The sequence below is a fragment of the Myxocyprinus asiaticus genome, chromosome 11, assembly GCF_019703515.2.
Source record: "Myxocyprinus asiaticus isolate MX2 ecotype Aquarium Trade chromosome 11, UBuf_Myxa_2, whole genome shotgun sequence".
NCBI lineage: Eukaryota > Metazoa > Chordata > Actinopteri > Cypriniformes > Catostomidae > Myxocyprinus > Myxocyprinus asiaticus.
This window is the reverse complement of record NC_059354.1, coordinates 30,338,060-30,363,888: the sequence shown is the minus strand read 5'-3', so window position 1 is coordinate 30,363,888 and position 25,829 is coordinate 30,338,060. Positions and strand designations below refer to the sequence as shown.

The window sequence follows — 25,829 nt, the reverse complement described above, 5'->3', positions numbered from 1 at the left end:
ATCATAAACGCCGTAAGAATAAACACTAAATGTTGACGCATAAACTTAACCGGTGTTCTTACCGGCTTATCCAATGTGCAAGTGTTGTGTGCAATGCGCATGCCTATTCACAATTTGACGTCAAAAGCAGAGGATAACATGATTATTTCAAAGTCATGTAAATGCGGATTTCTTGCTTTGTCTGATATTATTATTTTTTTTTTTTTTTTTTTTTTTTATATAAAAGAAGCTGATTTTTGGGAGTAGGCAGTGTACTGGTGTGCATGTAAATGGACTCACTGACTCATGGGGATTTGCTGAATTTAAATCTTTCATCAGTGACAATATACATATTTTTATCCTCAGTTCAATGCATATTTTGTTATTTTGATTAGATTATCAACAAGTGTTCTAAATTGAATGCAAAGAAATACTGTATTTGATTATATGGAAACATGTTCCATCTGCCCATACATCATGTGTCTAACTTCATATCTTATTCCTGGTGAAATATATATATATATACACAAAACCCTTCATCTGGTGAATATATAGGCTATAAAATGGTTAATTTGGTTAATGCTTAAAATAGAGCATTGTAACTGAGCCAAATCTCTGTCATTTCAAAATAATAGTCCCTGGTGTTTCTGGCTTGTTTATAGTTAAGTCTCACATTAACCACCAAATCTTAAAAAAAAAACATTTGTGTGGTTATTTTGGGGTTTTTGGTTGAACAATAAACTGCTTCTGGAATTTTATTCATTTTGAACTCTTGCAGCCTCTATGTCTGTGCCAGATATAGTAAGGAAAGACTAAGAATGTTTTTTTGTTGTTGTTGTTGTTGTTTTTTTTAACATTCTATAAATGGATTTAAACTATTGGCCGATTAATCGTATTCAGCCTTTTCCACCACCTTTGTTATCCGCATTGGCAAAATCCACTTTGTGCTTTTACAATTTGGTACTTTCCAATTTGGTATTTTAAACAATTTGGGACCTACTTTTCTGTATATGTAGTGATTAAATAAGAAACTCTCTATATGGTGATACTTGAACTGACAGATCTAACTGTCTGTTTGTCAGGGGATTTCAGGTATTCCTTTTGACCACCAACTTAGTATATCAGACTTAGTATGTATATCTGACTTCTCATCATCTAGGCACCATACCCTCTACTGCCAGCCAGGTCAGATGAATTCAGCCAAATTAAGGGTGTGCTCCTGCCTTCCCAGATCTGAGTCACAAGGAGACATGCCTACAGGAAATGCTGTTTTGACAAGTTTTCTATGCTTGTTCTTTCCAATAAAAACGTCCTGACTGAAAAGGTATACTTGGCGGATGACTGGCTGTGCTATCATGAATAGAGAGTATTCTGTCAGCACTGTTGCAATGACTGCTCATGTGGCAATCCAAAACAGATCGCCAGCGTTTGAGCAGATATCACAGAGGCAAAACACAGCTGTGTGTACAATCCATCTGTCACAGAATCACTTCTTCAATCAAAGGTGTTTTGCTACAGTACATTTTATTATTTGCAAAGGGAGGTTTCATTCAGCATTTTATTTATTTATTTATTTATTTTTTTTTTTTTAAATCAGAATCAGAAAATAGAAGCTGTACTAGCATATTCTTTCAAATCCACATCATAAGATTCTGTTAATTATAAAGCTCGGTGTAGCTTCTTTCGGTTGTCACCAAACATGTATTGAACCCTGAGTGTCACATTTTTGTGGTAAGTGTACCACAATTAAAGGGAAAAGGGGATTATCACAAGCTTCCTATATACTTGGAGATTTATGTATCTCTGTGGACAGGAAATAAAACCTTTTATCTTTTAGATTTATTTTTGACATTTTATTATAAATATTGTGGTGAGGGTGAGAGGTAATTTAATGTTTTTGTCCGAGCAATTACATATTATCCTGCCATCAAGTTATTCATAGTTCACTCCAAAATGAACAAATCATTTACTCACCCTCATGTCATTGCGAACCTGTATGACATTTTGAGTAAATGTACTGATCTTGGAGGTTGGAGCTTTAAGCTTAAAAAAAGAATGCAAGAGCCAAAAAGAGATCTTTTTAGTCGATATAAATAATTTAAGGATACAATGTAACACAGAGCTGAACTTGCTTGTATTATGGTATTATAAAAGACATGTCAGACTAGTTGTTAGTTTGATTAGAAAGTCACTTCTGGCCAAGGAGAAAGGATTGATAGGGGTTTATTTATGCTCGAATCTGGGATGCCACCTTGAAATAATCCCTACTACATTTTAGGGCTGCAACTAATGATTGTTTTCATAATCTACTAATCTAACGATTATTCAACTATTCGGGTGATTATTGCAACTATTAATCATTAGCTCTTAAGCGACTATTCAGCTTGTACCTCGACTTAAAAGGTTGTAATAAACGTGCTTACTAATAATAAAGAGGACAAAATCATCTTTTAAAAATACCTGAACTTGATAAGATATGATAAGATACACACCGCAACACATATGTATTATGATTCACTTAGTAGCGAGCCATCATATTATAATCTAACTGGAGCAAGCGTGCGCAAGGCATGAGCATGCCCGCGCCATAGTGTACATCAGCCGGGTGCAGTTACAATCTCTCACCCTTAGATTGGGTCACTTCATGCAACTCATAGAAGCGGCACTGACTGCAATGAGATATGCCAGTTTCGGAGTTTATACTTATTTACATGACCTGCTTCCTTATTATTTAAACTTTAATAAAGGATGCATTAAAGATATAACAGTGAGGTGTTTCCTTTAAAGACGCTCTGACATGCAAGTTTTGCTTCAGTGGAATGGCAGCTCCGGCTCCGCTGTATTCTGTATTTAGTTATTTTGTATTTTTGTATACATACATAATCCTCATACATTGCGATCTACATCACCTGAAGCTGTTTGGAAAGTTTGGAGTGCACCTGGACTGTAAGCTATCTCTTCTTCCTAGGGATGCACCGATCCGATACCTGGATCGCTATCGGCTCCGATACTGAAGCTTTTAGACGGATTGGGTATCGGTCCGACGAGCCCGATCCAAATCCAGTACTGTGTGTTAGTCATGTTTGTTACTGTCAAGCTCCAAAGATGACATAAAAGAACCATAAAAACAACATTAAAGCAGTTCATATGACTCGTGCATTTTATTCAAAGCCACTTGAAGATGTGCTATAGCTCTGTGAATCACAAAAGACTGTGTTTAATAAGTACATATATAGTATGCGCAGCACCAGTGCGTTAGTGAATGGTGCTGCCCTGTTGACAAACTCATGCACAGGCTGGTGATGCACTCGCGGCTATTTTTAGCCTTCACAGTGGTGCGCAATATTTAAGTGCTACTCAAGAACAGCATCTCGGTTGTAGATGCTCAATAGTTCGATTCACTTATAATATGCATTTAGAACGGCACCAAAGGTGCATTTTACCAGAATTTGAATAAGAAGCTAATTAAACTACTGTGAACTTCCCTACAAACAGACACATACAGAACTTCCTGGAGAGTTTAGAATGTCAAAATAAAAGCGTGAGGGTTTAAAAAGTGCACTTGTTAAATATATTACTGTTGTATTTAAAATTAAGTCAATAATAATATTAATAATTTATTATTATTATTATTATTATTATTATTATTATTATTATTATTATTATTATTGTCATCATTAGTATTTGTTTACAATTTATAACAATATTTAAGTTGAATAGGTTCCAAAAAATAACTGTGTGAATGAAAAGTGGACTGATGTCTTACAATTAAATTGAACAAAAAAGAGATCTCAATCCTTTAAAGTCCAGATGCAAGTTGAAACATTTAAAAATAAATAAATAAAACAGGTTTCTTTTCTACTGAAGACTTGAAGACTGGAATTACTGTTAATTTTGCTGCTACATTATCCAGTATACTAGTTAATAAAGTGTTTCTTAATAAGCTATACATTTATATTGAAATAATGTGCAGTTAGAGATTTGTGTTTCTTTACATATTAAAGAGTACTCCCAATTAGTTCCACACGATAAGGTAAAGATATTCTAAACTGATTATGCAAAAAATCAACACTGGTATCGGCTTTGGATCGGTATCGGCTGATACTGAGATTTCCGATATCGGATCGGAAGAGAAAAAGTGGTATCGGTGCATCCCTACTTCTTCCTCTCCTCAGACAGGAGCAAACTGCAGTGCTGCCCTTGTGCGGCATCATTAGTTAAATGAGATCAAATGATTATTCGACAACAAAAAATGTTGTCGACAATTTTTTATTGTCTAATTTCGACTAATCGTTTCAGCCCTACTGCATTTTATTGGCTTCTCTTGCATGTCTGCAACTAAGCTCAGTCAGACAAAAATAGACAGCCTCGTTTTTTCCCTCCATTTTTAATGCAGGACTCATGACACATTTCAAAGAGACAATGAAATGTTTTAAGTATTAATGAGTGAAGTTCTTGTGTTTTGGAGGAAAGAAGAAAACTTTTTTGGAAAATTTCCACTGCACGGAAGTGTGCTTTTCTGTGTTTTCCCTTTTGATTTTACTGATTGGATGACCTGTGCGTGGTTGATTTTCAATGGACATTTACAATTAGCTCAGCTGCTTCTAAGGTAAGCTTTGCTTGATGCGTTTGTGTGTTCGTTTACAGCTGATATTTTATGCTCCATTTATTATAATTTTCTGATATCTACCTTTTGCAAAGTCATCCATCATGCTCAAGCAGTTTAATAGAATTATTAAAAGAATCTTTTTGTGACCCATTTAATCACGCCACAAGAAGATACTTTTTGATTCCTCTGAAACTTCTCCAAAATGTACATAAATGTCATCAGAAACACTGTTTTTCAAAGCAATTGTTCATTATTTTGCTCAAAGACAGTGAAATTGAAATTGCATTTGACAACTAGATTTTTACATTTACTCAAGAAAATGGTAGTAGAATGTACCTGTGCATAAACACTCCTCCAAAATGCTAGGGTGTTATGGATGCTTGTCAGGGCATTGCAAAATTAACATTTTTGAGCTCATTGGCAAATTGGCCAAATGGGAGAGCTTATGCGATAATTTAAAAAGTAGGAATATCAGCTGATTTATCGGTCGACCACTACTTGAAAATCCCAGGAGATCAGCAGTTACAGAAATACTCAAAACAGCCCATCTGGCACCAAAAATCATGCCATGGTCGAAATCACTGAGATGATAATTTTTTTCCCCATTCTGATGGTTGATGTGAACATTACCTGAAGTTCCAGGCCGGTATCTGCATGATTTTATGCATTGCACTGCTGCCACACGATTGGCTGATTAGATAATCGCATTAATAAGTAGGTGTACAGATGTACCTAATAAGGTGGTCACTGAGTATATTCCGATAGTTGCTGATAGTTTTCATCTGGTGAACATAAAAAGCTTAATTTTGGAAATAGTTAAATATAGATCATTGTAACAGAGCCAAGTCTCTGTCATTCCAAAATAAATGTGCATTCAAGGCTTACTTATAGTTATGTCCTAGTAAAAGTCTTCTGGGATTTTGTTCATTTTAGACTCTTGCAGCATCTATGTCTGTGCCTGCCATAGTGAGGAAAGACTAAGAACATTAACATTCAATAAATCAATTTTAAAAACTATCGGCAGATTAATCGGTTATCTGCCCTATTCAAACCTTAGTTATTCGTATCAGCAAAATTAACCATCGGTCAACCTCCACTTTGAAGTACCTTGGAGTTCTATGTTACAGATCAAAGTATCACCATCAGATAACATCACTATACCATGGTTCTGCCACAGTACTTTTTACATAAGGGTGAAGAGCTTACCAACAGACAAACAGTGAGTCAGTCAGACATGCTTTAATTTCAGCAAACAATCCACATACGACTGCCTAAACAGAACAACTTGAATTTTGATTAGTTAATAATTGCAAAATCAGAATTTTATTGTCCTCTGCGTTTAGAATGTAATGGGGCTTGGGGCATATGGTAGTGTACAATTAAAGTCATAGTGCCTAAAATGATTTCCCTTAAAATGTCCTACTCTCAGAGTTGTTTTCACCCCACCCCCATTTTGCTACATTGTTGCAAATGTCTTTAGAGGGAGGTGATATTAAAGGAACTGCAGTTATTCACGTTTGCTTTGCCATGCTCAGCAGTGCTACTGTAACCTTAAACCTCTCTAACTTTAGACTGAGGGAGCCCTTTTGCTAAGCATCAATTCTAAATGATGTCGGTACATAATTGTGGTCGCTCTGCTGCGAGTTCAGTTCTTATCAGAGTTTGACATGTTGACTGATCTAGATGTGCTGGTCCCATTTTTACACTTTTTAACATAAAAGTAACAATTTCTGCATCCACAAACTCGACACAATCAAGAATTCAGACACTTTTAAAGGGGCTTTATTTTTATAAATGGGTCATATCATGAGAAATATTCTATGGTATTGGAAATTTTTCCATTTGTAATTAAAGAGTTCAGTGGCATATGAAAACAAACTAACTTTCTAAACATCCTTTACAGCCCAAAACAAATATGTGTAGAAAATAAACAACAAAACTGTCTCTTTCTGAAATCCTTGGATTAACACACATTCTGTGTTTAGAAACTTGGCCTGCCCATTCACAGTGAGGCAATATGGTGGCTGTAGTATTGAAATTTTTATAAGTGCTGTACCTATAATAACTTTAGGCTTTCTTCACATGATCGGTCATTGTGAATTACATGAAGCCTTGTATATGTATTTGTTTGCAATTTTTCTGTTTATATATTTATATGCAATTTAAATTTCAGCCTTTGTGCTTTTTTTTTTTTTTTTTTTTTTTTTTTTTTTAATAAATGTAAGATTATCATTGAAAATCTCCCATTGACTTGCATTGATAGAATGTTCTGCATCTGCCATGTGACCAGTAATGACATCTTAAAACTTGCATAGTGCATTGACAATAGCACAGTTTAAGGTGGCTCTAATGTGGCATTTCATTTACACAGAACCAAAGCCTAAATGCCAATCTCTTGCAGCTTGCTAGAACTTATATTTCCTTGAGGAAGTGCAAATGTGGTTATGATTATTATTAAGCAATTAAATCCTTCTTTGAGTATTGGTGTCTGTTACCATATTGCTGTTACCACTGTTTTATAAAAAACAATGTCACTCAAAGCCATGCATTACAGTAATTTACCACAGCCTCTTTATTTCACAACATGAATTTTGTAATCAAATTATTACAGTGAACTAATCCAGTTTGCCTCTTTGATGAGTCATCCCATGTATCTATTGAGATGCCGCAGGCTTATGGACAGAGTTACATGCGTGTCTCCTGAGTCATTCATAGCCTAAGCAAGATGAATGGAAAGAAATTTCATGGGGGTTTCCAGCATGAAATGCATCTCTGCAAAGGGCCCAAGGCTCAAGCTGACCGTCTAGTGCACACAGCTTCTATTGGTCAGGGCGTCCCTTTTCTTGGAGACATATAATAAATACAGAACATCTTGCTTGAGCCAGCCTTCTTCTCAGCTGTATTCTCCATTACTAAAGTGCTCTAGACTTTTCTACTGTCTGCAGCCCAGGGGAGCGATTCTTTCCTCTAATGAAGTGAGCTAGATTCGTTTACAGGATATTGATTGCTGTGGTAGTCGTCCTTGTATTCATTGAGATCTGGGTTCCTGGTGAGTGGTTGCATCTCTACAGAGAGGCCGGATGCAGGAGTAGGAATGTTCACGGCCCAGGGTAGGGTTGCACCAGCTGTGCGTAAGGTCTCACTTAAGTTGAGACGTAAAGTTCACACTAAGGGCTTAGTAACTACTAGTTAGTTTGTAACTAAGTCAGTGCTTAATTTGGTTGCACCACCTGTTGTTAAGGTAAGACTTAACTAGTAGGTCATAAACTCTCCGTAAAGTGATGCGTAGTCGCATAATATTACGTTTACCTTAATTGATCCAATAAGCAGCCTTCAAATTTGTACACAGAAGTGTATTTCAGTTTGATCGTGTTCAAATCTTGTTTGCTCGTAACTGTCATAACTGTCAGCTGTAATAAATGATATCCCCATTGAAATACGACACGTAATAAAACAAGATTTCATTACTGATATATTTAGCTTATGTAATTAACAATTCAGTAACTATCTAAAATGACTAAGGGACCATAAATAAATAAATACTAATACAACAGGCTGGAAAAATAAACATTTATTCATTTTAATATCTATTTCATATATGTTGAAACTTGACACCGGGCGGAGTACACATGAAAGTGCACCATTAGTTCGGTTTCATGCTGAAGAGGTACGTTTTTTTTACATAATGTTTTCTCCTGTAAATGTAAACGAGTGTAAATGCCAACACCATCATATATGTCGAAAGGACTGAAGCCTGTCAAACAAAACATGAGCTCATTGATGTCATTAAGAAAGTCTGTTTTTTTTTTTTTTTTTTATTCTTCTATCCGTTACCCCTGGTCGAAGGCTTCTGTAAATATTTAGTTTATATGTAGGGTTACATCCTACCTAAAGTTAATGGTGCAACGCTCAAATATTTAGTAGTGCATAAATTGTGACTTGGTGCCCATTTACGCCACAACTAGGCTAAGCTGTAACGTGCATATAGCTGGTGCAGCCGCCCCTGGTGTCTAGAAATTCACATGATTAGAGCGCACAAGCCCTCAGCAGTTAAACTTGCTACTGTAAGCAGGGCAGAATTGACTGGAATGTGCAGGTTTAATCAAAACTGTGTTTCTTTATAAATATGAGTCGGGCTTGTTGGGTTTAGATCAGTGTGCAGGCTCTAACTTTGCTAAGGGGAAACAAGAAGCTTGTTAGTTTAGAGTTTTGCCAAGTCTTGCCGTTTGTACCTGAGAACACACAAAAATGTTACTGTGTAAGCAGCTAATAGATCCTCACCTCATGCTCCTGATGGAAGACAACAAGAATGTTTGGGAAACCTGTTTCAAAACATTATTTTTAATTCCTTTTGCAATTATGTTGGTTGTGCTAGTGGTGCAGTAATTACAGACTTCACGTTTAATTGCTGTCTAATAACATACCAACATGAAGGACTCCAAATGCTCAGGGATTTCGCTCATGTTGAAAATGTGGATGGCCAGGATGAGTTATGTTGAATGGAACGGAAGCCTATTCAAGCATGTTCATTTGATTAGGTGACGTCCCCCGAGGGAATGGACATATAAAAGTTTGCTTGCGTAGGTCTGATCGAGCTATCCTGAGGACACCTGGGCTTCGTGGCTGCTGCCATGCTTGCTGACCTTTTGTGCTCAGTTTGTGTGTTTAATGCATTAAAGCTGATGTTTTTGGAAAGGACTATAGTAAACCATTGAAGGTAATGTTTTCTCTCTTTGCTTGCAGTCTGAGTTTCTCAGCTGAAGTAAGGAAGTATGCCACAGCAAGGACATCAAACATTGCACATAGCATCTCCGTGTTTCCCCTAGGAATTTTTTCAGCAGCGGTGCTATTGTGCGTATCCAAAAGCCTGCAACGCCGGACCCCTATTAATGTGTGTTGGTCGAGGAATAGATTAAAATGGGTGACAAACTCAATTTCAGCCTGGACCACATTATGGTTTATTTGTGCCCTCAAAGGATTGGTTGAAAATGTGGCACCAGCACCTGCTTTGGTAGCACCCATGCAAATAATATTACGTTATGTGTGTTGAAATGCACATTTGACAGTACAGCATTGATTTTGAGGTTGGGATGTAGATGAAAATTATGATATTAACAAAAGGAGCACCTAATTTTTATATGGCTAAATTGAAAATATTCTGACAGTGTGACTAAGTTGGGTCTTTACAGATTCCTTTGATTCAGGCTCCTACTGATTAAACTACAGCCATATCTTGGAATTTCTGAAGGCAAACAAACAACTTACATTTTCCTACAATCAGAGAGCATTACAAGAGTACAGATTTTACACAGATGCAAAACTGATCGCTTGGTCCATAATTATGAAAATGCACCATAGTTCTTCCATAGTTTTAACAATGATATTTGTAATAGTTCATGGTAACTATAGGTACAACCATGTATGGCTCCTCACTACCATGGTTAGTAACTATGGTTTCTATATAAAAACTATGGCATTTTTGTAATGAAAAAACAGCAGTCTAAATACATTTAGAAAGTTTTTCTGCCAAAATTACCATAGGTAATACAGTAGAGTTAGTGTTACTACAGTAAATCCATGGTACATTTTTGTAAGCGTTGTGATCTGTGAATTGAAAAGCTTTCTACTTTGTTTTCTTTGTCAGTGCCTTTTAGAATGTGGGGCTGTTTGTTTTAAACTAGTTTCATCACCGAGACATAACAGTTTTGCAACAGACAATTTTGTGTCGCATTCAAACGGGTTTTGCAATCCCCGCCACGCATCTCACTGGTTCACAAGAGCATTTAAAATAGTCTGTTCGGTTGAGACCAGTCCGCGAATTACCGCACCTGATCTGCGCTCGTGGTGCTATGATTAAGCTGTGTTGATAATTGATCCATGGAGCGCTCCAAAACATACAGATGACAGGGGAAGACTCATTTATATTCACGAGGAAAGCGCTAACTGATTGTTCAGTGAAACGTTACAATCCCCTGCCATCCTACGTTTCAGAAATGAGCTCACGGGCCACTTGAAATGAAGCGAGTTTGACACGTGTTGTTATGCGGTGACGTCACTGTGAGTAAGTTCGTGTGTGTATGTGTGGTGGGGTCTCTTTCGCAGTATACAAAGCGCACAGTTGACTGGGGCTGGCAAGCGTTATGTTGCGTCAAGAATATTAAATGAACCATTTGAAATCCCAACAGCGGCTCTCATAATTCAGCAGTGGCGCAGCGCTGCTGCAAAATGCATATTGGGGAAACACTGCATTTGTAAATTTATCCATCTTTAATAGTTTACCACTTGCTTTATACTTCTGTTTCTTTATTTTTCGCCATTGTTGGCTTACGGCAGTGCATATGCAAAACTGTCAACACTGCAGAGTAGATCTCTTATACACTCATCTGTGTTGATTGTAAATTGGAGAAAATATTTCCAAATTGCCAATGGTGCTTTTTGCTTTCATTCTAAAACTATTTTTTGAGTGTCGGGTGATGTTTCTCCAGTACTCATTTTCGTGTGCCACTGCGAGCAGAGGTGAAACCTCAAAAACACATCTGTGCATCAGACTGCATACAACTCGCTAGCTGGTTGTTGTTAATAGGCCTATAGTCTGATTTAAATGCCTTTTTTTTTTTTTTTTTTGCTACTGAATTCATGCACACAATGGAAATGTCTGTGCGAGAACAAGTGAGAATTGTGTGCAAGGCTCATGCAAGATTAACTAATTTGACAGTCTGTTAGGCTTAGAAATAGGCCTCCCAGTATAAATCTAGTCTATTCTAGAGATTGTCAATCTCGCATTTCAGATTGTTTTAGAATCTAAAACTCTCAGCTGAATTAATATTGTGTATCCTAGTCTACAGTTTTTTTTTTTTTTTTTTTTATTTCCACAAAAACCTCTGAGGTAGATCTATGAATGAACATGAGAGGAGTTCAGGAGGAGTCTCTGTGGATGGTCTGATGGTTGTCACCCACATGTCAGAATGTAGCAGTGAAAACACTTCCACATGACTGATTTTACACATGAATCTGCTGCTCTACTGCTCTACTGCTCAATTCACCAGGGTAGGGTTGCACCAGCAGTGCGTAAGGTCTCACTTAAGTTGGGACATAAAGTTCAAACTAAGGGCTTAGTTACTTCTAGTTAGTTTGTAACTAAGTCAGTGCCTAATTTGGTTGTACCACCTGTTCTTAAGGCAAGGCCTAAGTCTAGTAGGTTGTAAGCTCTCGTTGACCTGTATTGATCCAATAAAAAGCCTTCAAATTTGTACACAGAACTGTTAAAAAGCTGTACATTTCAGTTTGATCTTGTTATAGATGATGTTCAAACCTTGTTTGCTTACGTAACTGTCAGCTGTAATAAATTATATCCCCATTAAAATACGATACATAATAAAGGTAGATTTGATAAACAGTATATTTGCCCTGTGTAAATAACATTATATAGGAACTGTATCTAATATAAATAAGGGGTGATACTTACTAATACAACAGGCTGGAAATATAGACATTTATTCATTTTAATATCCTATATATATTTTGAATGTATTGAAACTTGACACCTGGCGACGCACCCTGAAAACTGCACCATTTGATCGGTTTCATGCAGTAGAGCCACTTAAAAGTAATTTTTTTTTCTCTCTCTCTCGTAAATGTAAACGAGTGTAAATGACAGCATCATACTGTATGTTGAAAGGACTGAAGCCTGTCATGCAAAACATGAGCTCATTGATGTCATAAAATATCAGTCTGCTTTTTTATTCCAACCATTTCTCCTGGTCGGAGACTTCCGTAAATATTTAGTTTATACGTAGGGTTATGTTCTACCTAAGTTTAATGGTGCAACGCTCACATATTTAGTAGTACGTAAATTGTGACGTAGTGCCCATTTACGCCACAACTAAGCTAAGTTGTAACTTTTGTATGGCTGGTGCAACCACCCTGGATCCTCAGCACAACAGATCTCCCAAGATAACCTGAGAAATGTGGAAAAAATATGCAGATTGAAAAGTGAATCTCTTGAAGGTTAATACATGGTGTAACTGTTCACATCCCAGGGACTAAGGCTATTTATCTTGTGATCATATGAAAAATGTCTATATCGGGTAGTTGATTATGAAACAGCAGTTGCCATTAATCTATGACATTATTCTTATGGATGTTACACAGGCATTGTGCCATTTAAATGCAGTAGTGTTTTCTCTTGTGATTTTTTTATAAATTTCCCTCCATTTGTCTTGGGATAGCACACAAAATATTTTCATGTATTAAGGTATTCCATTTGTCAGTAAATAGTATTAAATGGTGTTGGATATTAATGCAATCTGACAGAAAATCTGAAGTGCCATCTTCGGTGTTGGGCAATTAATTTTTCTTTGCGTAATATTTTCATTTGCAGAGATTCAAGTTTCATATACGATGTTAGGGAAGAATAACAAGTCCTCTTTGTATACCCAGAGTGGTGTCCACTGGCCAGTTATAGATGCCCAGGCATTATGTGATATACCAACTTGCTGACTGGCTAGCTGGCATTTCGCCAATGTCAACAATATTCATAATGTGTTTGCACACTTTCACCCTGAAATTATTTTTCTTTTAAATTTATCCTTGTGCGAGGCAAAGATTTGGCAAAAAAGATACAATACATTTTGCAATGTGGTTACATAGTCAAGACTTTTTTTTGCAACATATTGAGTTCTTTGGGACTCTTGGGTTTCTCGATCAGCCAAAATGTTTATTATCCCCAAAATCTGTTATTGGTTCACCAGTCATTCAAAGAAAGAACTGAAATTCAAAATTGGAACTGCACTAAGCCATTTTTTTTAAATAGGTAAATGCAAGTCAGCTGAATTGCCAGATGAACTCTAACTACAGTAGAACCTCCCTCTTTTTGTATTCAATAATTTGGAAATCATTTTGTATGATTCCACAGATTCCTCTGTTTTGTGTACCACTACATTTTGTCCATTCTCTTAAGATGTCCCACTTTCTATTACTTTTGGCAGAAAAGCTATTAAAAGTATCAGAACCCCTAAGAAAATTACTGTATTTAGGCAAAATATCCAGTTTGTCTTGTGTGAGGTAGATCACATTTTTTGACCTCAATAAATTAGAGGCATGGCCCACTGGCATTAAATTGACCATGTGACCTGAAACAAATACAGACCTAAAACATATCCCAAATTGCTCTCTTTTTATTTAGTTTCTGAGTGAGACCCAGCTGCACTGATTCTCACAGACAACTGGATTTATGCTTTGCTGTGGATAGAGTTTTTGTGCGCACATGTGCAAAATGAATTGTTACATTAAAACATAAAAAAATCATTATTATAAATATATTTTTCATTAATTACAAGTCTAAATCTGACAAACCTAGTTATACTCAGAAACTGACTCAAACTCAGCCTGAAATCAGAAAAACTGTTAAGTCCCAGCTTATTAATTTATCTGAACACACTACAGTGCATTTGGAAACTATACATTAGCAACAATGAAAACATGTTAAATGCAGATTGCATATTGTATTTTGTGTTTTCTTTGTTAACTTAAAGTTACAATTATCATCATAACAGATAACTCACTGAAAAAAAAAAAACATTTGGTCAAAGCAAAATTTCTTATAAAGTTTGGCAAGGATGCCAATACTGTAAATCATTGGAACCTTAAGCAGATATCCTTGTGTTACAGACTCAGGTTGGACCGTAATGACCGCACGCTTCCGGTTGCCTGCAGGCAGATCCTACAATGTCCGGGCGACGGAGCTGGCGCGTGACAGGCAGCGCACCAAGGTGGTCTGCAACATTATTTTTTTGGACAACACTGTCCAGCCTTTTAAAGTCAATGTAAGTATACCTTTAAAAAGTAACAAAGTAATTTAAAATACTTTTGATTTAAAGAATGATCTTCTAAGTTTATGCAGTGTAACTTCATTTTCACATTTTATTAAACATTTTCATGTGCAAAAGCATCGCCATAATGCTAGAGTGTTGAGGGTGGTTGCTTGGAATTAGCTGCATGGTTGCTAGGGTGTTCTTAATGGTTGCTAGGCAGTTGCTTACTGTCTAAAGTCAAAGAGCCCACCCCCAAGTCTCTGTTATTCCAGTCCCTAGATATGGCTCAGCTCCCTTCTTCAGTGTAATTCTTAGAAAGGTAATAGCACACCTCTCCTCAACAAGCAGAAACAATATGTCCGTAGCACAAATGGTGTAGGATGAGTTACTCACTGAGATCTTTAGGGTTCGGGTTTGTTCAAATTGTAAATTAACTCTTAGTAATGCAAGTTATTACAAAGTGCTACCATTTTTTCCATACGAAACAAAAATCATGTAAGCCATAAACTCTTGTTTGTGTGTTTGTGATTGTCATCTGTGCATTTTGGTCCAGATCATCTACATTCTGCTCCTGTTCTTGCTAGTTGACAGTTTGTAAGTTGTGCTTATAGAAGGGATAGATGCCTTATGTTCCATTGGGATGGAAGGTGTCCCTCAGGGTTCCAGAGATTCATGTACATACTTGCACCTGTGATAGAACTGCTAGGACACACTCTCACACACGCGACAAGCAAAAGCACAAATGAGCAAACATATATGTTTTGCTGATCTGATTGCAAAACATATGTTTGCTCATCCTTGTCCTCATTGTTGGGTGAAGTGTTGTGTAAAAAGGTCCTTATGGAAAATATGTCCTGTTATATGTCCTGACATGAAGGCATTGCTGGTGCCTACTAGGTATGTGCAAAACTACATATTTTCAAAATCGACTAGTCAAAGGGTTGCCTGAACGACAAGTCGTCTGTATAATTCTCTCATTGGTTTGACAGACTAATGGAACAAATAGTTTATAATAATAATAATTTGTTTTCAGGTTCACCTGACACTGATTGGACACATTTCTTAGGGGGCATTTATATAAAATGTGTTCTTGCTTTAAAAAATAGCTAGACAGAGCACACCGCAAACAAAATGCATAGGTCTCAAGGTGCGTTTAAAAATTGTCAAGTTGACACGGCATCTTAAAAATGCAACACTCATGGCAGAACATTCAAATGACAGTGCGAGATGCAGCTGAAAGACATCTGTCTGAACATATATATATATATATATATATATATATATATATATATATATATATATATATATATATATATATATATATATATTTGGGCTGCAACGTTACATGTATCCGTGCCGAACCGAACGGATACAAGGCCTTCGATACGGTACACGCAGTCACACAAATGATAGCATATCTTAGCATACGTGAAACCAATATTAAAGCAACACATAACAAACAACATAAACCATGTGGAACGAAAATGAAAAAAAGATTGCGGAGCAACATGGGACCGCACGGAACCAAAATTTGACAGGACCGAGCACTAGACGGTACACTATAAACTGTGGATCAGATAAATACATGTGAAGTTTATACTAGCTAGCTCGCTATTTTTCCCAACTGTGATGGAACTAAACAAACTATAAATATGTCAGACTTAAAAAAGCCAGAGATTGATGACCTACAGCCATCTCTAAAATCTGTTGTTTGGAAGTATTATGGTTTCACAGTAAACTTCAGTAATACTGGGCAACGAGTAGTGAACAGGACGAAGTCTGTGTGTCGGCACTGTTTCACCGAAGTCGAGAATGTCTCAAGAAGCACACCTAACATGATGACTCATTTGTGGCGACATCATCCACATGTGTCTCGAGTTTATGGGAGCAAGCATAAACAACCTTTGCAAGTTAAGGCCGATTTAAGCACCGTTCACACTGCCAGCGACATTGCGCGAGACAGCGACACCATCCCATTAATTTTCAATGGGAGCACAGCAACTTCCGGTGACATGAGCTGTCGTGACCGTTGGCTACAGAGATCTCCATGGGGAGCGACAAGACAAGTTGAGAAAATTTAAACTTTATGCAAATGATGTGCGATATTTGCGAGCGACTACCAATGAGAGTGAAGACAGACGAGCTTACATCATCCGTCTCCAGGCAGGATGAGTGTGAGATACTGGAGTCGACTCAAGTGCAGGCAAGACGGAGAAGTTGAACGTTTCTGTGAGCGATTTCACTGTTCTATAACATTTGTCTTTAACCACATACATAGTTATGGCCTAATAAAATGATGCGAGGAAAACCGTGTCAGCATTCTGAGTGAGTTTGATTCATGTATTGATATAACATTCATCTTGGTTAATGACATGATGCATTAAGCACTGCTGCAGGTTATATAATATGCTCTCCCCTGCAGAATGTGCATTTTTAGAGGCAAAAGAATTGATTCCTTGTCAAATTAGTATGATATCTTAGTTTTATCGGCAGTATCATATGTAAACAGCATTTCAAATGCTACTGTGGCCAGTTGTGCAGTCCATCAATAACATTAGAGCAATGGAAGCAGTAGGAATGCCCACCAGCGACACAGATCACAAAGTCTAGCGACATGCCGCCCACAGTGTCACTCAGTGTTTCGTTTTTTGTGAGCATCTGCTGTTTTTATATTTTGTTTTAAATGAACAAGCGAAAAAGCGACAAAAGACACACGTTTACATCTAATAAAACTTTTTCTCAGGTCTTTTACTCTATATATCAGGTATATGAGTGAAATAATACTTGTCGTATTCTAATCCAGAACTTTACGATCTGTTTGCTGTTATGACTGTATATTTGACAGTATGGTGTAAATAATCATATTTCATAAGTTATGAAAATGGAACACTTCTAATTTGTCAGTAGATTAAAAAAAAGTGGCTGTTAAGAGTTGGTTATTTGCCTAAATGCATAGTAAAGATTTTAAGCTCTAAAACGACACTCATTGTGTGTTGGTCAAGCAAGCAGTTATTGATTAATTTGATTCATTTTTTCAGCACGGTGTGTCAAAGTATGCCACATTATTTATTTTGGCTATTATTATTTAAGCGAGTCAAAATCATATAGTCTATGCCTGATTTATTTTCTCTCTTCATGGAAGGTAACATGTAGGCTATAATAAAAAATATGTACCTAAATACTACATACTTTGATGAACCCGTTTTGTTTTTCAATGCTTCAATAATTTAATAAATAATTTTGGATTGCATTGCCTTTGTTTATTTATGAGATGTACAGTTATTTCAGAAATGAGGGCATTTTCTCTCAATAGCATTTTGGCTGTGTACTTGCAAAACGACGCAGACACACCATCGGAGAACTATAAATGCAAACCAAGGCGTTGGCCACTACATGGAAAAGTATAAATCGGCCTTTAGTCTCACCACGGCGTTCAAGCAGACTCTCGCTGCAAGCTCAGACAGGGTTAAAGCTTTAATGAATGCCATAGGAGTATTTATTGCTGCAGATATGCTACCATACTCAGTCAGTCGAGAACACAGGATTTAAGCATCTTCTTAACATGCTTCAGCCCCATTATAAAGTTCCTACAAGAATGTATTTCAGCAATTCTGTAGTGCCCGCTCTATATAAACAAGATTGTGCTGTAATTGTCCAGCAGGGGACATTTTCAATGCTAACAGATCCGCCCACTCCTCTGATAATGTGGATATTCAGATTTTCCTGAAAACAAAACTTGAAAATTGAGTGAAAAGTACAAGTGTGCTGAAAGGCAAAAGACACAGAAATCTGCACTGCTAATGTATTAATTTTGTTACTATTATTGTATTTGCACTTTTTTTTAGCTTTTATTATTTTTTTATACAATGTGCATATAAGAGGCTCTTAAGTTTTGTATTGTAATTTCGTTGAAGAAATATGCATAGTGCAGTCATGTAATTATTGCCCATCAGCCACTGTTTTCAAAATTAATAATTTAATAATTTGTTTTCCCTGCTGTACCGAAACCATCCTGAACCGTGACCCCAAAACTGAGGTACGTACCGAAAAATGAATTTTGTGTACCGTTGCAGTCCAAATATATGTATGTATGTGTGTGTGTGTGTGTATATATGTGTGTGTGTGTGTGTGTGTATATATATATATATACACACACACACACACACACACACACACATACATATACTACCGGTCAAAAGTTTTGAAACACTTGACTGAAATGTTTCTCATGATCTTAAAAATCTTTTGATCTGAAGGCGTATGCTTAAATGTTTGAAATGAGTTTTGTAGACAAAAACATAATTGTGCCATCATATTAATTTATTTCATTATAAAACTAAAATGTAATAAAAAAAAATAAAGTTTTTGAAATTGATGACTTAGACCAAATAATAAAGAAAAGCAGCCAATAAGTGCCCAATATAGATGGGAACTCCTTCAATACTGTTTAAGAAGCATCCCAGCATGATACCTCAAGAAGTTGGTTGAGAAAATGTCAAGAGTACATGTCTGCAAATTCTAGGCAAAGGGTGACTACTTTGAAGATGCTAAAATATAACACAGTTTTGATTTATTTTGGATTTTGTTTAGTCACAACATAATTCCCATAGTTCCATTTATGTTATTCCATAGTTTTGATGACTTTATTATTATTCTAAAATGTGAAGAAAAAAAATTATAATAAAGAATGAGTAAGTGTTTCAAAACTTTTGACCGGGTGTGTGTGTGTGTGTTAGAGCCCGACCGATATGGGATTTTTGATATACGGATTTTAGAGAGGGAAAGTTCACCAATTACCGATATGGTGGCCGATATATTTCATTTTTGAGCTGGAATGAAAACAGACCTTTTCTATGTGGATTTTTCACTGATTTTGCACCGATATTACTATGCAAAGGTACTCAGAAGGCTGCTTTCTTAAACAAATATTTTTATCAAAGAATATTTGACATTATTATTATAAATTGTCAACAAATTCTAGAAATGAACACTGAGAAAATAAAGAATAAATACAAATAAAATAAATAGCTAAATAAACATCAGTACTGTATGTTTAGTATCAGTCAAATGCTGACCATTAAAATAAAGAATATATAAAAATAAAATAAATAGTTAAATAAACATCAGTACTGTTTAGTATCAGTCAAATGCTGACTATATTAATACTGCCGAGTCTAGATAAACAGCGGCAGCGGTGTTACACTGTATTCTGCTATACAAGTTCAGGGGAAACTTTCAACGGTGGAAAACCAGACTTTTAAATATTACATTTTATAAATGAAATGACTGGAATTGTTTGGTTGAAGGGGGTACCAAACTGTGAATCCTGAACAAAACAGTTTGGTGAATACATGTTTACACAGTAGCTTCCACTCAGCTAACAAGCAATGAAAGTAGCTGTGTGATTAGCTAGTTAGCTATAAGCTCCTTGTCACGAAGAGTAAAAGACGGACGTTGTTTATTTTACTTTCCAGCATTGTGTCTCACCAACTAGGTAATAACATAGTGTGAATTCAACACTCAACAGACACAATCCACCACTGCATCGTTGTCTGCTGAGCTGCAAAAAGATGCTCTGATGTTTACCTTTAAATCTGCTACATTACTGACTGCACTGACAAACTATAGCTGGCTAACAGCAAACAGACATGAGCGACATGGTTGTCACGGACAGGGTTAACGTTATATTAGTTATATTGAAAAGGGAAAATGATGGGGTCATTGTTATATCGGTCAGGCACTAGTGTGTGTGTGTGTGTGTGTGTGTGTGTGTGTGTGTGTGTGTGTGTGTGTGTGTGTGTGTGTGTATGTATGTAAAAATAAATTAGTCTACCTCGCTAATTTCTAGTCGAACATCATGATCCATCCCTTGTGCTAACTTTGAAGTGATGTTTACTCTGATTGGTTGATGCAAATTAATAAGATCATACAAGAATCATACATGTTTCTTGATCAGGTTTGTACTAACTTGTATTCACTGTCCCATCAATTATATTACCCAACAGAATTTCCTGTTTATTAGGAACTATTTCCATATAGTTTTATCTCTCCCTCTAATACATAAGACATTATAGCTATGCCCCAACATGACTCTCTTGAGACGCTAATCTGTTAAATGAATTAAGCCGTTCTTTCTTAGTTTGTCCGTCATGCTGCTCTTTGATTTGTAACCAACATTTCCAAGAAAGCCAGTTCTCATGTAACAGCCCCATTGATCAAATTTATTCACTTGCTCTCTGGCCTTGTACATTTCTGTGCCAAACCTTGCGGTGACCTAGATAGCCCGGCAGCACAGCGGGCCCTTGATGAGTATAGGGCGCACATGAACGGAAGCACAAGGTCTAGTGGAGGTAGAAAAGGAGGATCAGAGACAAAAAATCAGGAGGGGGCAAGGTGATGAAAACAGGAATGCTGTTATTAGTGTTACAGAGGTTGTTGTTGATGTTATGGAGGGGTCATCACAAATATGTCTTATCTGTCTGTTTGAAGAGGTGCATGTTATGTCTGGAATGCAGACAAGAAGCTAGAAGTTTGTAAATATTCAACTTGATTTTTGTATCATCTCTCATAGTGTGTAGGTTCCATTTGATTTTGTAAATTTGTTTTTTGATTTGCGTTAGTTGGTTGTGTCCTTTACTATGGCAACTATGGCCCAATTTACACCTTGCATTAAAGTCACCTTTGACAATTCTTATTTCCTTATTGGATGTTTCTGTTTTTATTATAAACGATTTATCCGTGCAAGTTATTATTTTTTTTAAATGCTTTGCCCTCTTAATCTTTAACCAAAAACAACTTGCCCCCCCTCCCCCCACTTGCAACAACTTCTCTTCTCTGTTGACGTAAATCCAGGCGCATCCAGGCGCGATGGCTGAGCAATAGCCAGACGAGATTCAACCCCTCCTCTCCAGCCACCTATCAATCACATGAAACGATCACAGAAATTAGAAAACAACATGGTGATAAGGTATATTTTATGTCACTCCCCTCCCCAAACCCTCTTCCCTATCCCCCAACACCCTGGTTGCATGTGCGCTGGCTTGGGGGGCAATTCCTGTTTCAATAGGAAATACGTCAAAACAGCAAATCAAACCGCACTCGTCAAGGCACTTCAGTGCGACTTTAACTTGCGTTTCATATCTGAATAGTATATGTATATTCTTCAGGCATCACTATTATTGCTCATACTTTGGTTTGGAGATTAAACAAACCTCTACCTTTAAAGCTACACTCAGTAATGTTTTCCTCATAAAAAATGTTTTACTCCTTAAGAAATTAATAGCAATTTTGAAACAAATGTATAAAATCATGAGCACTCACATTAGATGAAGACTCCAGTCATATCAGTAACCTTTTAAAATCTGTTTTATTCTATATGGTGAGGGTCCCATCGTGGGGGCTGCCATGTTAGGATCACATGACCAGCCAAGTACTACTTGCTTAATCTCAGTAACTGCCCTGTTATTGGACACTTTCTCTCATGGATTAAATTAATCATGGCTGGCTGTGAATAGTGAATTTCTACAATGGTATCGGTAACTGAAAACTTTTGCATTTTTGTATGATGCTGCATCCACACCACTAGGTGTCAGTGTAAGTCCAAGTTAACATGCAAAAAAGAAAATACTGAGTGTACCTTTAAGAATTAAACTTTGACTAACTCATCCCGTGTGTTTGTGCTATTGGCATGAATGATGCCTCAAATTGTGCAGCTTTGCTGTAGAGTGGTGTGCTTTTACTTTCTTAAATGATCTGGCTTCTTGCACTTGGCAGATGATAAAAAAATCCCATAGATTTAAATTGAATATCACAATCATATCATACAGATATTCTGATTTCAGTGTGACTTAAAGTGTTCGAATACATTTTGGGGCCACTGTACAGTGTGTGCAACACTTCCCAAAACAAAAGTCATCTTTGGTTTGTTCAACCGTGTTTACTGCCGATTTCTCTGGTTGCTGTGTGTAGTTGACTGACTGTCTTCAAAACACTCACAGGCTTCCTGCAGACCGCCAATCTCTGAACAAGCTATCGCATGTCTGCTAGCTGTTCATATCAAACAGCTTTTCTCCTCTGTCAAACTTTCTTTAGAAATACCACAAGCAGATTCCACTTCCAGTTATGACCATTAACTCAGACTTCTGCTGAAAACACACTCGAACAGCCACGAGGGCAACCGCAGTCCTCTCTCAGATGCTTTAATTAGTGTAAAAATCTCAAGTCTCAATAGGATGTCTACATAAAGCACTTTTGACAGGGGAAGGAAACACAGAGGTCTGTATCTTTGCTCATATCTACATCCCAAAGAAGTGTTTAATAGGATTCAAAAACATGATATAAAAATTTCCTGTTTTGCATGTGCTTAAATTTCCCACTGTGTCAAGTCAAATTTTTTTGTATAGTGCTTTTCACAACAGGCGTTGTTTCAAAGCAGCTGTACGTGAAATTATGCTTTAACAGAAAGTGAATGAATATAATGCCATTATTAATTATTTATGTTTAGAACTATTAGTGGTTAAAATTAGTAAACTAAGTGTTGTGGGTCAATGATTAAACAAAATGATTTTATTTAAACTAAGTTTTAGTGTTAAAGCCCTTGAAGTCATACCAAATTTACTAAGGAAATACATGTAAATGCATTGTCCTTTGATTTTGGCCGATGAAGGCTTTTGTCAGTGGTTACTTCAATTTCTGTGTAGTTTAATTTATCCATGCAAGGTTTTTTTTTTTTTTTTTTTTTTTTTTTTAATGCTTTGCCCTCTTAATCTTTAACCAAAAACAACAACTTGCCCCCTCCCCCCACTTGCAACAACTTCTCTGTTGACGTAAATCCAGGCGCGATGGCTGAGCAGTAAGGTTGACCAATATAGCCAGACGAGATTCGACCCCTCCTTTGACCAAGTTGATATAGAGTCATTCACTGAGGAGCATCGCAGTCCGGCTGGAAGCTTATGGCAGGGAATTTTGGTGAACTCCATCCTGAGCCCATGCTTCAGACAGTGGCTCATGAAGAATCCCATGTCTTTGAGTTTGCATCAATTCATCCTCTGTGAAGTTTGTCTTAGTAGACTGAAGTGAAGTCTGGCTGGTACATGCTGCAGTTAGTCATCATCAGTCAGTGACACAGTGGGAATCGGACATCAGGCAGGACCGGAGATGGATCTAGCAGGCTCTGGTAACCTCCAGATATAATCCAGAGGTTTAGACAGGGAAAGAAAAAGAATAAAATTTGCGTAGATGCCATTCAGTTTAAAGCAGGGTTAAAGAATAAGTGTTTTTGGTGCCGGCAGACCTAACTAAAGCAGCATAGCTATGAATTGAGGGATAAATTAGTTATATGCCTGGCTAAATAGATAAGTCTTTAGTCTAGACTTAAACTGAGAGAGTGTGCTGAGTTCCGAACACTGCTAGGAAGACTATTCCATAGTTCAGGAGACAAATATGAAAATGATCTCCCTCCTTTTGTGGATTTTGATATTCTCAATATTGTTAACAGGCCAGAGTTTTGCGATCGTAATGGGCACGATGGATTATAGTGTGACAGAAGGTCACTTAAGTACTTTGGAGCTAGACCATTCAAAGCTTGTAAGTAATTAACAGAATTTTAAAATGTAACACCGATACAATGGGGCTGATATGATTGTATTTCTTGGTTCTAGTAAGCACTCTCGCTGATGCATTTTGAACCAACAGAAGTTAATTTATTAAACATGCAGGACATCCACCAATTAATGCATTACAATAATCTAGTCTTGTGGTCATGAACACACAAATTCGTTTTTCGGCATCAGAAACAGATAGCATGTGTCGTAACATGGCAGTATTTCTGAGGTGGAAGAATGCAGTTCTACAAATATTGCAAATGTGTTTTTCAAAGGTTAGATTGCTATCAAATATAATTCTAAATTTTTTTGCTGTAGAAGTTGACGTTACAGTACATCCATCAAGAGTCAGATTATATTTTAGCGTCTTATTTTTTTAGGTTTTTGTTCAAATAATTAGTTCTTCTGTTTTATCTGAATTGAGTAGATGAAAATTTCTAGCCATCCACATTTTGATATAATTTATACACTGTTAATTTGGAAAATTGTGAAATTTCGTCTGATTTCGAAGAAATATAAAGTTGTGTATCATCGGCAAAACAGTGAAAACTAATTCCATGGTTCCTGATAATGTCTCCCAGGGGGAGCATATGTAGGGAGAAAAGGGCCCTAAAACTGATCCCTGTGGCACTCCATACTTAAATTTAATTTGATCTGACAGTTCCTCATTTACACAGACAAAGTGGTAGCGGTCAGAGAGATAGGACCTAAACCAAGCTAATGCCTGTCCACAAATGTCGACATAATTCTCAAACCTATCCAAGAGAATGTCATGATCTATGGCAGGGGTGTCAAACTGGTTCCTGGAGGGCCACAGTCCAGCAGAGTTTAGCTCCAACCATAATTAAACACACCTGAAGCAGCTAATCAAGGTCTTCGCGAGCGCTCGAAGATTACAAGGAGGCATTTTGGAGCAGGGCTGGAACTAAACTCTGCAGGGCTGCGGCCCTCCAGGAACTGAGTTTGACACCCCTGATCTATGGTGTCGAAGGCAGCACTAAGATCTAAAAGCACTAGAAGTGAAATGCAGCTGCGATCAAATGATAAGAGCAAGTAATTTTAACTCTAATAAGTGCAGTCTCTGTACTATGATGGGGCCTAAATCCTGACTGAAATTCTACATATATACCATTTTCTCTGTAAAAATGAACATAGTTGGGAGGACACTACATTTTCTAGTGTTTTCGACATAAATGGGAGATATGAAATCGGTCTATAATTAGCCAGTTTTGCTGGATCAAGTTGTGGTTTCTTGATAAGCAGTTTGATAATTGCCAGTTTAAAGTTTCTTGGCACATGCCCTAAGGATAATGAGGAGTTAATAATATTAAGAAGAGGTTCTGAGATTACAGGAAACCCCTCTTTTATGAGTTTAGCCGGTATTGGTTCTAACATTCATGTTGTTGATTTTTGATGTTTTCATAATTTTTGTTAGCTCTTCGTGACCTATAACAGCAAAGGATTGAAGTTGCTCATAGGGAATAATTTTAGTCTTCTGGGGTGCTGTGGCAGATGGATGCGTAATTCCAATTTGTTTCTAATGATTTAGATTTTTTTCAGTAAAGAAATTCATGAAGTCATAACTACTATGCTGCAATGGAATATCTGGTTCAACCTAAGTTTTATGCCTAACCAATTTAGCCACAGTACTGAATAAAACACCTAGGATTGTTGTGGTTATTTTCTATGTGTTTGCTTAAATATGCAGACCTGGCAGTTTTTAGAACCTGTCTGTAATTAGAGACACTATCCTTCCATGCACCACGAAATACCTCTAATTTTGTATTCTTCCATTTACACTCCATTTTCCAAGCTGCTCTCTTGAGA

General features: G+C 36.9%; 1 protein-coding gene across 1 annotated transcript in view; it reads left to right on the top strand.

Annotated features, from left to right (window-relative positions):
• Positions 1-25,829, top strand: part of ptpn4a (protein tyrosine phosphatase non-receptor type 4a) — a 73,569-nt gene that overhangs the window by 12,355 nt on the left and 35,385 nt on the right. The window contains exon 2 of the mRNA XM_051709861.1: positions 14,258-14,412. Within this exon, the coding sequence (XP_051565821.1) occupies positions 14,275-14,412 (138 nt within the window). The 5' untranslated portion in view covers positions 14,258-14,274. The remainder of the gene's footprint in view (positions 1-14,257; positions 14,413-25,829) is intronic.